Source organism: Trichomycterus rosablanca, chromosome 23 (genome assembly GCF_030014385.1).
Source record: "Trichomycterus rosablanca isolate fTriRos1 chromosome 23, fTriRos1.hap1, whole genome shotgun sequence".
In the NCBI taxonomy this organism is placed as follows: Eukaryota; Metazoa; Chordata; class Actinopteri; order Siluriformes; family Trichomycteridae; genus Trichomycterus; species Trichomycterus rosablanca.
In genome coordinates, this window is record NC_086010.1 from 1,028,185 (window position 1) to 1,041,138 (window position 12,954).

Here is a 12,954-nt window from a genome sequence, read left to right on the forward strand (position 1 = left end):
AGGTACGATTTATAAATATTATTATTTATTAATGTTATCCTTGAATTAAAATAATGTAACACAATAATATACACACTGAATTATAGCTGTTTACAGCGCCCCCTTGTGGAGGATTTTCCAATTGCTCAACAGCAGTGACTAATGTAAGTCCTTAACATTTAAAAACATGGTTAATTAAAGAAATCTGTTTATTTATTTCATTCATTTCCATTTCATGCTTTACCACCACTTTATTCTAGTCAGGGTCACGGTGGGCACCATGCAGTAACAAACCCCAGACAGGACGCCTGAACATCAGACCCCAGAAAGAAGGGAAATCAGACCCGATAGTGGTGCAGTATGTACAGACTGGCCATCCTTTTCTCAGACATAGCCAATCGTGTCTGTATGTACAATGCCCGACTGGTCTGATTTCCCTTCTTTCTGGGGTCTGATGTTCTCCTTTTTGGGGTCTGATTCCTCTTTTTTTTTGGATCTGATTCCTCTCCTTTTAGTGTCTGATTCCCCTTATTTTTGTGGTCTGATGTCCTCCTTTTTGGGGTCTCATGCCCTCCTTATTTGGGGGTTAATTCCCCTTCTGTTTAGGGTCTGATTCCCCTCCTTTTCTGATGTTCTCGTTTTTGGGGTCTGATGTTCTCCTTTTTAGGGTCTGATTCCCATTTTGTTTAGGGTCTGATTCCCCTCCTTTTTGGGGTCTGATGTTCTCCTTTTTAGGGTCTGATTCCCATTCTGTTTAGGGTCTGATTCCCCTCCTTTTTGGGGTCTGATTCCCCTCCTTTTTGGGGTCTTATGTTCTCCTTTTTGGGGTCTTGCACCTTCCTTTTGGGGGCTGATGTCCTCCTTTCTGGGGTCTGATTCCCCTTCCTTTGGGATCGGATTCCCCTCTTTTTTGGGGTCTTATGTTCTCCCTTTTAGAGTTTAATGTTCTACTTTTTGGGGTCTTGTGCCCTTCCCTTTGGGGCCTGATGATTCCCTTTTTTAGAATCTGTTCTTGTTGGGGTTATGGAAGTGATGTTGATCTTTTAAGTGCCTGTGGTTACTGGTTGGGAGGAGATGGAAGCATTTCCAGCACATTCTGGTATTATTAATATGTGTAAGACTTAATAATAATTAGATATTAAACTATTTAATTAGACATCCAGAGCTCTGATCATGTGAGCCGTGTTACTATACACAAATCTTGATTCTGTGTACTGAGTCGCTGTCCTGCTGCATCTCTGTGTTGTTGATGGTGGGCGGGGTCTCAGGATCAGGGCTGCATTGGGAGTCAGACCGCATGCTTGTAGTGTTTGGCTGTCGTTGTTGTGGCAGTGCGGGTGTGGCAGGGCGCTGATGATGTCGTATGGAGGTTTGCTGGAGCCTCTGTGGTAAAGCAGGAGGATAAAACGTAAAACACTTTACCTGCAAACACCCCCCCCCCCCCCCCCCCACACACATATATATACATTCACGTACCTGTGGGTGTCCAGGTACTGCCGTAGGTGTCCGACTGTCTCGTTGAAGAACATTTTCAGAAGGAAGGTCGTCTCTCTGTCCTCAGATTTCACTCTCAGACTGGTGACGTCACTCTCACACAGTGTGCCAGAGTCCGACCTTAAATCAGAACACATTTGGCTCAGGACAGCACGGTGGGTAGCACTGTCACCACACAGCAAGAAGGTCCTGGGTTCGATTCCCAGCTGGAACGATCCGGTTTGCGTGTTCTCCCCGTGTCTGTGTGGGTTTCCTCCAGGAGCTCCGGTTTCCTCCCACAGTACAAAGACCTGCAGTCAAGTCAACTGGAGACACTAAAAGTGTGTGTGTGTGTCCTGTGATGGACTGGCGACCTGTCCGGGGTGTTTCCTGGGTGCTAGTACCTTTCTCTGAGCGTCCGCAGTGCTGGAGTCTCGATGATGTTCTCTTGATGGTTCTCAGCTCCTTCCAAGCCCTAAAAAACAAACAAAACAAAACACCGGGAGTCCAGGATAAAAACCTTTTACAGGTCGGGAGTTTTTAATTGTTGTGGTATAAACTCTCACCTGTAGATGAGTTCTGAGAGCTGATCTGATGCTGATGACGTTACCGGCTCTCACCACACGCTCAGGGAGTTTATTAACAAACTGCTGCACTGACAGTGTCCGGCCTGAGTAACGAAACACCAAACACATCAAACCCAACAGTTAGTCATGGTCAGGATGATTCGGGTCGCTGCTCTGAGCTAAAACGGGTCAGAAAAGCTAAAATATATCCGTGCAATTACTGAGATTAATTAGATTATTATATTTTAGAAAAAAATCACCTTTACACATCACACACTTAAAATACTGTATAATAATAAAATAACAAAATACTATTTAAATATAGAGATTTGTTTATCCACACGATTGTATTCATTTCAGCTCTGCTATCAACCGGCCGGGCGTACATTGATCATTGGCAGGCTGAATGGATTCCTGCACTTGCGGCCTCTGCTGGCTGCTCGAGGCGCTGCACAGAGATGGTGAATAACGGAGAGCAGTGCGTGACTCTCAGTACGCTATACTGATCCCTGAGTGTCGGAGTGCGTTAGGTGTTAGGTACGGCCCTCCCTGGTCAGAAGGTATACGTGGGGAATTGGGTATGACTCGATTGTGAGAAAAAGGGAAAAAAACTGAATTATTGAGAAGAAGTGACCTTCATAAATCAGCCAATAGAAATACAAGTAAGAACAGAGCTGAAAACACTCAGATCCTCGAACACCTTCACAGCGTCTGTTTTAAATATTTGTACAAATGAAAGTTTATGTTTAATTAAATCAAATAAGAATCTGTTAATATTGGTTGTGTGTTGGTGCGTCCTGGTTCGGACCTGGTAGGCGGTAGTGGCTCTGACCGGTCACTGTGTTGGTCGTTTCTTTCTGCTCGGACTGACCAGTCATGTGACCTTTCCCTGGAAACTCCGTCCTGAACTCCTCGTCCCGCCGGTCATGAACCTGTTCATTTACAAATAAATAAAGATGTTCTGCTCCCTGTATCACGTCCTTAATGATTAATAATTATGAAACTGAGATCTGATCAGCTGGCACAGTCATTTTTGGTGATGCTGTACAGGTGTGGGACTCGAACCCACCTGAAATGTCACTCCATCAGGAAACCGGTCCTGCAGCTCAGAGGGAAAATATCCATCCATTATGTCCTGCATACACCGCTGCACTCATACGCAGGGTGAAACGGTACAAAAAGTGAATAAAGCGTCTGAGACGGCAAAACTGAGCAGCAGCAGAATAATAAAATATAAAAATAATAAAAATCAACAATAAAAGAGCGAGTGTGAAATAAAACATTTTTCATTATTTTATTTTTAATTTGATCAGTTTGATAGAATTTGCATGGCTAGTATTTTTTTCTTTAAAAAATGTAATATAAAATATGGAAAATTATAAAACCAAAAGACAAAACAATTCATATAAATAAATCATAAATGTAAATTAAATTATACGTAATTAAATTATGTATTATTTATGCAAATCTATTTTAAAATATGCACTAAATCTGCATTTTATTAGCGGGTTTGAATCTCAGCAGTGCTATTGACCGGCTGGGCGTCAACACAGACACGATTTGTGGCCGAAGCCCTGTTAAGGATCGGAAGGATTCCTGTCCTGCAGCCAGTGTTTCTGGTTGAACTGGACCCACCTCGACCCTGACCAGCATGAAGTGGTTGATGGAAATTAAAATGAAACGTAAGAAACAGTTATTAACATCACCTGTGTGCTGGGGTGGTCGTAGGATCTGAACGGACCGTTGAACATCGCTATTCCGTTTGTAAAAAGCCACAGCGGGACGGACGGACGCTCGGCTAGTTTGGCTCCTCCGGGAACGAAGGTGATGCTGGTTCCTCCCGCCATGAGGTTCAGCTCCTGAATGTTCTTCAGAACCAGGTCGAAGTTCACAGAGAATCTTCTCACCACCGACGCTTCTGTAAACAAGAAACGGATCGTCGGGGGTTTATAGGTTCTTCTGTGTTACTCGCACCGACACGTTTTTACCAGGGGGGGTCGCCAAACTCACGGGTCACGAACTGCAGCTTTAATGTGCAGCTATAAACCATCCTGTGTTCCTCTGAATCAGAGCTTTAATTCATACCTGCTTTCCATGAAGTTTTACTGGATGTGTGTTCACGATGCGTTTTATCTGCTGTCTCATCTTCATCATCATCATCATCACCATCATCATCATCACCACTCCCAACCCAGATCATCCCATAATCATTCAGAAATCTCTAAACAACAGAGAAACGTTTCACATCTTCAGTGTCTGGAACATGTTATAGTCACATTTATATTCATGTTTATATTCACAAATGTCGCTTTATTAGTCAAATTCAGTGTTTATTATTATTATTTTTTTATTATTATTGTATTTACCTCCATTTCCCAAACCTGCTTCTGAAGCTTTTGGCACCTTTTAATCATCCGATCTTCATCCTGCTTCTGTCCTCCTGTTTTCTCCACGTCTTCAAAAAGAATGAATGTTTTTCTTATATTACAAACATTAAACTGAAAAAGGGCAGGAAGATACACGACACAGCCAAAAGTATTTGGACGCCTGATTGTGAGCTTGTTGGACATTCTGTTTAAAAAAACTGTATTAAAATTGAGTGACGTCTGTTTGATCTATTTAGCTGGAACAACAGCCGCTTTTCTGAGAAGCTTCTCACAAGACTTTGAGGTGTGTCTGTATGGGAATTTGTGCCCGTTGTATAAAACATTTTTATATCGTATCAATAAACATGATCATTTATTACCGAGTCGTAGCTTCAGTTTCTCCTCCAGAACTGAGATTCTTTTATTCTGTCCACAAAGAAACTCACATGAACATTATCATACAGTTAAGTGTGTGTGTGTGTGTGTGTGTGTGTGTGTGTGTGTGTGCAGGATCAAACCTTTTGATTAATTTCCTGTTCCTGTGTTTTCACTTTCTTCTCTAACTGAGAGATTTTCTGCATCATGCTGGACATCAACTCCATATCAGTGGGTACAGAGACTAACGCACACACACACACGCACACACACACACACACACACACACACACACACACACACACATATATACACATCAGACTGGAACCTGCAGCATGAGGGAGTCTCTGGTTTATTCCAGACGTTTATTATTACCCTCTTTAGGACTCCTTCTCTGCGTGGCCTTTGACCCCGACTGGTTCTGAGGAAAATATTTTCTAAACAGCGCGGCTTCAGAACCTGAACATTCAACACAAACATGATTCTGTATCAATTTATTACTATTTATATTAAATATTAGAAGTCTCACCAAACAGAAATAAATTTATTATTAACAGTTTAATATAAAGAAACTAAAACTCACCTGGATCAGATGCATCTGTATACAGTCGCCTATCACTGAGATCAAACAGAATCAGAAACAGAATTATAAATGTGGATAATAATAACAAATAAAATTAATTAATTATTAAATAAACATAAATTGGAGCTCTGAATATTTTGTAGTACAGTTTATTTTTGTAATTTTATAGATATAAGACTAAGAAAGACACTTTTATTCCTCCTCCATCACACTTTACAGATAGGACACGTTGTGTTTTCATTAATCCACAGATCTGTACTAAAGCGTGATTTATTATTCTGCGGAAAACATGTTTGTTGCTCCAGAGTCTAATGCAGATGCTCTTTACACCCACACAGATGTGATTGGTTGTGATTGGATTGTTGGTGGCTGATTGGTGTAGAATCTAGATTTTATTGTATTAAAATAACTGGTTTAAATTATCTTCATTCGTACTGAATTAACAATAATAATTAGGATCATAACACTGATTAAAAATACATTGTTTTGTATATTAAAGTACTAAAATATTTTTATAATAAATTATTCATAATTATATATATATATATATATATATATATATATATATATATATATATATATATATATATATAAATGTATAAAGTATTTTTTGACACAAAGGAGCTACCAATAAAATGCCATTTTGAACTAAATTAAATATTAATGACATAAATTTAAAGTTGCATGTTTTAATTACTTAAATAAAGTACAGTGTGTATTTTACATTTATGTTTTAAATAATTTATAAAGTAAGTAAATAAGGATTTTTTTCTGAAGTTCTCACCCTTCAGTTCCTGGTATCGGAGCTCTGCTGATCTTCCTCAGAGTAGAAAGAGGTGAACTCATGATTTACTAGATTTATTTCTATATTATTTATTTTGATGTGATGTAAAATTAAATGTTAAAACATGAACTTTCTAATTTCTGTACTTTTATTTCCTCTCTGTGCTCGGATCTGTTTCATGTGTTTGTTGTTGGTCGTCGTTGGTAACGAAGTCTGTGTGTAATGATTATATTTATCCACCAGAGGGCGCCGTTTACATCAAAAAACTCTAAACGTTCCGTCTATTATATAAACTATTATTTAATTACATTTGTAATATAAAGTTAATTAAAAAAAATAGCTTCAGTCTGTGTGCACATAATTTTAAAAATACTATTATTTTATTTAAGTTTTTTATTACTCATATTATAGTAAAACAATAAATAATCTGTGAATCTCAATAAACAAAATAGTTGAAACTAATTAAAGCTCATTTATCATAAACCTGAGAAACCATCATCTAAAAACACAGAGCCTGGCTGGCTTGTTTACATTTCTCTGGCTAGTCATGTTATAGACACTAACAACTGGAAACATGGCAGACTCTATTACTTAGTGGCTTTTATTTCACCATACTACAATTACAAGGAAGAAAAGGGAATTAAAAAGATTATAATATACTCTATTAGATATTTAGTATGTTCTACTAATATATTAAATGTTATCTCTGTTATAGAACTCTATGAAATATATTATGTATAATATTAATATTTAAAGAACTGTTCATTAATAAACATGAATAAATTAGTTATTAATGTTTAATAACTACTCAGCTAATTAGCTAATAACTAAATTACAAGCAGTTTTGTTCTTTTTTCCCCTAAATTATCATTATCAGATGTAGTGAGTAGAATTTGTCACGTTTGTGAGGAGTTTGGCATGTTCTTTCCGTGTCCGCTTGGGTTTTCTACAGGAAGTCTGGTTTGCTCTCACCTACAACCTCTGAATTGCCTCTGGGTTTGAGTAGGTCAGTGAATTCAAAGCAGCTTACAATAGTGAATGAATGCAATGCAAGCAATTGAGGGTTAGGGGCCTTGCCTAAGGGCCCAGCAGTGGCAACTTGGTGGTGGTGGTGATCACTAGCCAATCGTTGAGTTAGCACTGCCCAGTGTAAAGGGCAGTTACAGCCTAACAGTTAAAGTACTGGACTAGTAATCTAAAGGTCGCATCACTGCCAGGTTTCCACTGTTGGGCCCTTGAGCAAGGCCCTTAACCCTCAATTGCTTAGACAGTATACAGTCACAGTACTGTAAGTCGCGTTGAATAAAATAATTGTAAATTTAAAGTTAGTCTGGGATCCATGAAACACGTGTTGTATGGCACATGACGTCAGCGCGTCTCTCTCCGATTCAGCCAATCAGATGGAGACCGGAACACGCAGGTGGGGGTACGAAGTTTGAGGGATGCAGAATTAGTTGCTACAGCGGTGACCTCATCAACAGCCGCCCGACCAAAGCGGCGCATTTACGGAAGATGCAGAAGAAACAGAATCTGCTGGTGAGTAACCTGCTCTTTATAACATGAATTCTTCTCTCTAAATGTGAATTCTTGATGTTTCTGGAGCTCAGTGCTGTTCTGAGACAGGAACGATGACCTGCTGCTCTGCTCGGTGCTGGTTAGGGAGGCAGAATTTGGTAGAAACGTGAGCTGAATGTGACAGATGAGTCTGAGTTTGGATGTTTGTGTCACATGAGTCTGACCAGAATTAAACTGGGTTAAATTCAGCTTTTATTTCTGTAACTTTTATAACTGTGTTTGTGCATCTGCATACAATGTCTTAAACGTATCCACTCCCCTGAAATATTATTTAATAAGTATTGTTGTCAGTTTGTATATTTAATTCAAAACAGAATCAGTTTGTTGGACCAGTTTAATGTTGCACAAATATAGAGACAATAACAACAATGTGCAGCTGTGAACATGTCCAAGAGACGAAATGGCCATTAGAACAGATTTGATTACATTGACATTTTCGGCATTTAGCAGACACTTTCATCCAAAGTGACTTGCAGTATTGTGACAATATACAGTCTGAACAATTGAGGATTAAGGGCCTTTCACAAGGGCCCAACAGCAGCAACCTAGCAGTGGTGGGGCTTGAACCAGTGACCTTTTGATTACTCGTCCAGTACCTTAACTGCTATGCCAAAACTGCAAGCAAAAGAAGTGTGTATTGCTCATTTATTCTTTTAGTACTGGGGTAGCACTGTCACCTTACAGCAAGAAGGTCCTGGGTTTGATCCCCAGGTGGAGAGGCCTGGGTCCTTTATGTGTGGAGTTTGCATGTTCTCCCCGTGTCTGCGTGGGTTTCCTCCCACAGTCCAAAGACGTGCAAGTGAGGTGAATTGGAGATACAAAACTGTCCCTGACTGTGTTTAATATTTAACTTGTGAACTGATGACTCTTGTGTAATGAGTAACTACCGTTCCAAAAGTGTGTAAAACATGACGTTAAAATCCTAATAAATATTAAAATAAACTTTACATACTGACTCAAATTACTCATGTGGAACGTTTGTGGAACAAGGAAAACATTTATGGATTTTTTAACAACTGTACATGAATTAATAGGCCGCCTTGGTGAGGTCTGTCATTACAGTACAACTTGTTGACGGACCAAATTAAAATAAAGTCAAAGCAGCATTCAAAACAAGCACAGACACAAGGAAGACACTTGTGGGTTTAGTTTATCGTGAAGCTACAACCACGCTGCCAAGGTCTGTATTTCATACACTGCCTGACATGATGATTCAAAACTCTGTAAAGCTTTAACATCAGTAAATAACAGCCCGCCATGCTGCTGTAGGTGTGTTTGCTTTCGTATCCTTGTCAAATTGAGCGGCTGGATATCAAACCACTCTTCGTTGTATATGTAGGACCCTAGATAGTGTGCGTAGTGGGTAAACTCAGGGAGGCTGTGTAGGGATCATGGAGCGGTTTGGGACGCACCCCGAACTGTTTCCTTTGAATGTTGCAAGGGTTTGTCAGCTAGCCGCGATGCTAACGCTAGCTAAACTGTAACCTAGTTTTTTATTTGTAACGTTTTTAAGGATTAATTTTCAAATGTAGAATTTGAATGTCAGTTCGGTTCATATTCTTTACAGAACGAGTTTAATCTTAAATATTTACGCGAAGAAGACACGTAAGATTTATGAGGCTAATTAGTTAGCGAGCTAGCTGTATGTTCTGAACCGTGTGTGTATATGAAGGCACAGGTGAGTCTGACTAACGTGTGTGTGTGTGTGTAGTTTTTAATAAGGTGTGTGTAGTAAATTTTATTTGTTTATTGCTTTTAATAATGAGTATTGTCTCAAAGCAACTTGACATGATCGAGAACCAAAGACCCCCTGATAATCAGCTGAGGGTGACAGATACAGAAAACACTTTAAATATTATAAGAAAGAAACTTTAAAAGAAAGCATGTGCGTGTGTGTTTAATCATTATAAAGTGTTTAATAACTGTGTTGTGTTTTGTTACTGTTTTTGTTAGTTTGATGAATGAATCGGTTCAGCCTGAATGAATCATCGCTTTATTAAATAACAGATTCACACTGCGATTCATTTGATTCGATTCTTTTGGTGTGATTCAGTTTAAGTCCTAAATAGAGAAGCAGAACCTCTGGTGTGTGTGAGACCAATAATTCTACAGGTCTGCTGTTCTATAAACAATAGAATTGAACTAGAGTTAAACCAAACGTCACTCTGTGGATCTACTCATCTACTGATGACCCTGGACGCTGTGTGTCCATCCCTATGTTGTTACTATGTACTGACCACATTTCCTCCCTTTTTAATACAATAACACTTTGATTGTGGACCGATGGTCAGTGCTGATTCCATACTGACGTCCTCCCTGGAGCTTCTCTTTCTGCCTTATGCAGAACATCAGAGGCGTGGTGACACCTGACTTTAGGAAAATTAGTGTCTGGCATCACGTGCAAAGTCTGTTTTTTTGTTGTTTTTAATCATGGCGCACATTTCTGGAACCGATTGGGAAAAGTTGTCAGATTTGATGCAGAACTGATGCTCTGTAGGACCTCTAAAACGTGTAACTGTTCCAAAATGCATCAATGCCCTCGCTCACTCACTTACTTAGGGGCAGTTTTGAGCAGCCAATCCACCATTTGCATGCTTTAGTAGCTAAGAGAACAACCTGGAGTAAAACCTGGAGGAGGAAAACCTTCCCTGGCATCAAACAAACTTTATATTATGTTATAACTGCTTTATAACATGGCAAGAAATCAGATTTCAGCAGTAATCTGATTAGGATGAACCTTTGTGTTTATACGGGTCGGTCAGTAATCTGATCTGTCAGGTATCAGACAGTGTGATACCTGTGGTGAACCATCATATGTAGAAATGACACATATCACCCTATTTTTGAGGAGTATCCGAGTCCCCATGCTGTAGGAGCTATATTAGCCTTGTTTTCAACCATTCGACCAACAATTCAAATCAGTTCTGCTTCGTCTGGATGGAAAGTGTTTTGTTTGCAACAGGACTAGTTTTAGGTTCAGAATTAGGCTAATATTGGATCTAATGATGAATATCATTTGCTTATAAAGTCAGAAACAAAATCAAGTGGAGAGAAAGGGACGTTGGATTGTGCTAAACAGGTGATGAAAAGATCTGAGTCAGAGCTCAGCCGAGTCTGCAGAGGGCTGTACAAGCTCGTTGTTTTCTTGTTGGACCAGTTACAACAAGTCCTCAAACCAGGTTCCTCTAACCGTTGATTGCTAAGTGACATTAAAAGATTCCTCAGGTGATCCGGAAGCTCTGATGAGCATCAAAACAATCCAGGATTTCAAGTTTAATACAATCAAGGTTTATTTAAAGTGTTTTTAGCATGAATAGTGAGGTCCATAAATACTTGGTATGATGAGTGTGCATAAAGCTTCTGTCGATTGGTTGGGCATAAATTCCCACAGACAGGCAGATCAATGTGAAAAGCCCTCCCAGAAGATTAAGACAGGATTTCCAAGAAGACCATGGTTGGGTGTCCTTATACTTTTGGACCTTTGAGGTCAAAAGTTTACATACACTTACATATGATGACCTGGGGATTAAAATGGTTCCAACACGTGCCGGGTGAAAACTATACAGACGGCACTTTCGATAGATAATTCTATCATGTCATTATATAAACTTTGTGGCCTTGCAGGTTTGTCTGGTGTAATCCAGGAGCTGCTGAGAACACGTTTGTTTACAATCAAGCAGGCTTTATGTTAACCTTCATGCCGCTCCTGCCTCTTTTTTCCCTTCTTGTGGTTGGAAGCGGGGACTCATTTCTTGTGTATCAATTCCCTACGAAATCAGCAAATTCCAAAATACCAGACCGTACTTCAGGCTGGATATCTGGGCGCTGTGGTATCAGTGGAACGTTGTAGATGACGGTAGCTATACACCTACCATGAATTTATCGTAGGCTGTGTAGCTTATAGCAGGAATGGGTCAGAGAAGAGTAATAATAATTAAATAAAGTCTTTATGTTGCGTGTTGTAAACCGCAGTGGGACCAGATTGTACAGAGAGAGAGAGAGTAAGATGTGTTGTTTGAAATAAAGTTTGATCTGGCTTATAGGGCAGTAAAACTAAACGAGTAACAAGCTAACTCGTTCTTGCACAGCGGACTAATCATGTCCAAACATTCATGGACAACAGTGCCACTTGTTAAACGGATGCCCCTTGGTGATTTGATTTGTTGAACTGTTCCCGTCGGGTGTTTACTGTGTAGGAGTGTAGAATTACACACGACTCTTCTTTTCTGATGAATGCGCTGTGGGATGAAGGTGATCTGGTACTGAAGTCCTCGGCATGGCAGAATTTTTATTACTGTCATCACTTCTGTTATTTTGGTGTTTGTTGGAACCGCTGTGTGAAGCAGATCTGTGTGCGGATGGATTGAAGCCGTGCAGGGTTTAACAGCTCACAGAAAGTCCTCCGTTCTGATTGGCTGGCGTGCATTTAATAATCCTTTATGACGCCGGCTGTAAAGTAGGTCCGGTCGAACGTAATTATGCTGTTATGGAATCATTACCGTCACCGGCTGTAGATTAAAGTTTACGTTCAACCAACAGGCTGCTAAACACGACAACAGAAAATGAATATTACAGTAGATTTAAAGCTCAGATTGTTATTGAAGGGATAAAACGATGGACGGAACGGATTTAAGCTGCAGAATCGCTTTAGTCAAGGAAAGGAAAAATATTATAGAAGAAAAGACACCAAACGCAGTTAAAAAAAAGATCGTTTGCTTTTCTTTGTGAGGATAAGGAAGCCGGACTTTCGGCCACATCCCTTAACATCAAACTGTGTTTTACCTAGGGATGCACCGATCCAACTTTTTCAGTTCTGATACCGATCCGATACATATACTTTGCATATCGGCCGATACCCGATACCGATCCGATACCATTGTTGAATTAATAAACCGTATACTTTATTATGTGGGAAAGACTTAAGGCATCAGGATCGACTTAAACATTACTAAGTTTTCAAAACAAAATATAATTAACACAGATATAAATGTACTGAACTGCTATTTATTTGTCAATAAAATAATAAACAGGCATCTTAATATTTCAGTGTTATTTTCACTCAACGAGTGAGCATCCGACGCTGCCTTGGTGACCAAAGCAATCCCAGCATTCATTGCGGGTCGGGTGCGCTTTTCTTACAGAAAAATAAACATGGCTGACGGGGCGGAGAAACGAATGGAGTTATTATCAAACGTAAATAAAATATTACTGATTTTAACTTGTATAAACTTGTACCGAGTGTTTTTATTTGCA

The 12,954-nt window shown here is 39.5% G+C and overlaps 2 protein-coding genes across 4 annotated transcripts in view; one reads left to right on the forward strand and one right to left on the reverse strand.

Moving 5' to 3' along the window:
- Positions 1-3: 3 nt before the first annotated feature.
- On the reverse strand, positions 4-6,277 carry ubxn11 (UBX domain protein 11). Its single transcript, XM_062985514.1, has 14 exons — positions 6,127-6,277; positions 5,343-5,377; positions 5,135-5,218; positions 4,903-5,003; positions 4,765-4,810; positions 4,385-4,473; positions 4,104-4,239; positions 3,725-3,936; positions 3,088-3,165; positions 2,827-2,950; positions 2,019-2,122; positions 1,857-1,927; positions 1,456-1,593; positions 4-1,362 (listed from the first exon to the last, which is right to left on the reverse strand). The coding sequence occupies exons 1-14, from the start codon at positions 6,186-6,188 to the stop codon at positions 1,131-1,133; spliced, it is 1,512 nt and encodes a 503-aa protein (XP_062841584.1). The 5' UTR covers positions 6,189-6,277; the 3' UTR covers positions 4-1,130.
- Positions 6,278-7,615: 1,338 nt separating this feature from the next.
- atp2c1 (ATPase secretory pathway Ca2+ transporting 1) overlaps positions 7,616-12,954 on the forward strand; it is a 36,081-nt gene continuing 30,742 nt past the window's right edge. Inside the window, exon 1 of one of the 3 annotated variants that reach the window (XM_062985250.1) lies at positions 7,616-7,662. In XM_062985250.1, coding sequence (XP_062841320.1) covers positions 7,639-7,662 — 24 coding nt within the window. In that variant the 5' untranslated portion in view covers positions 7,616-7,638. Of the gene's footprint in view, positions 7,663-8,822; positions 8,882-9,158; positions 9,380-12,954 lie in introns of those variants that run through there. The other 2 variants (XM_062985252.1, XM_062985251.1) reach the window with 2 other exon arrangements.

Bases quoted from the DNA above. Each gene is read 5' to 3' on its own strand.
- ubxn11 (XM_062985514.1), bottom strand. From the start codon at position 6,188: ATGAGTTCACCTCTTTCTACTCTGAGGAAGATCAGCAGAGCTCCGATA. The intron at 5,378-6,126 runs GTGAGAACTTCA...GTTTGATCTCAG, and splicing joins CCGATACCAGGAACTGAAGG to TGATAGGCGACTGTATACAG. The intron at 1,363-1,455 runs GTACGTGAATGT...GCTTTACCACAG, and splicing joins CAGTACCTGGACACCCACAG to AGGCTCCAGCAAACCTCCAT.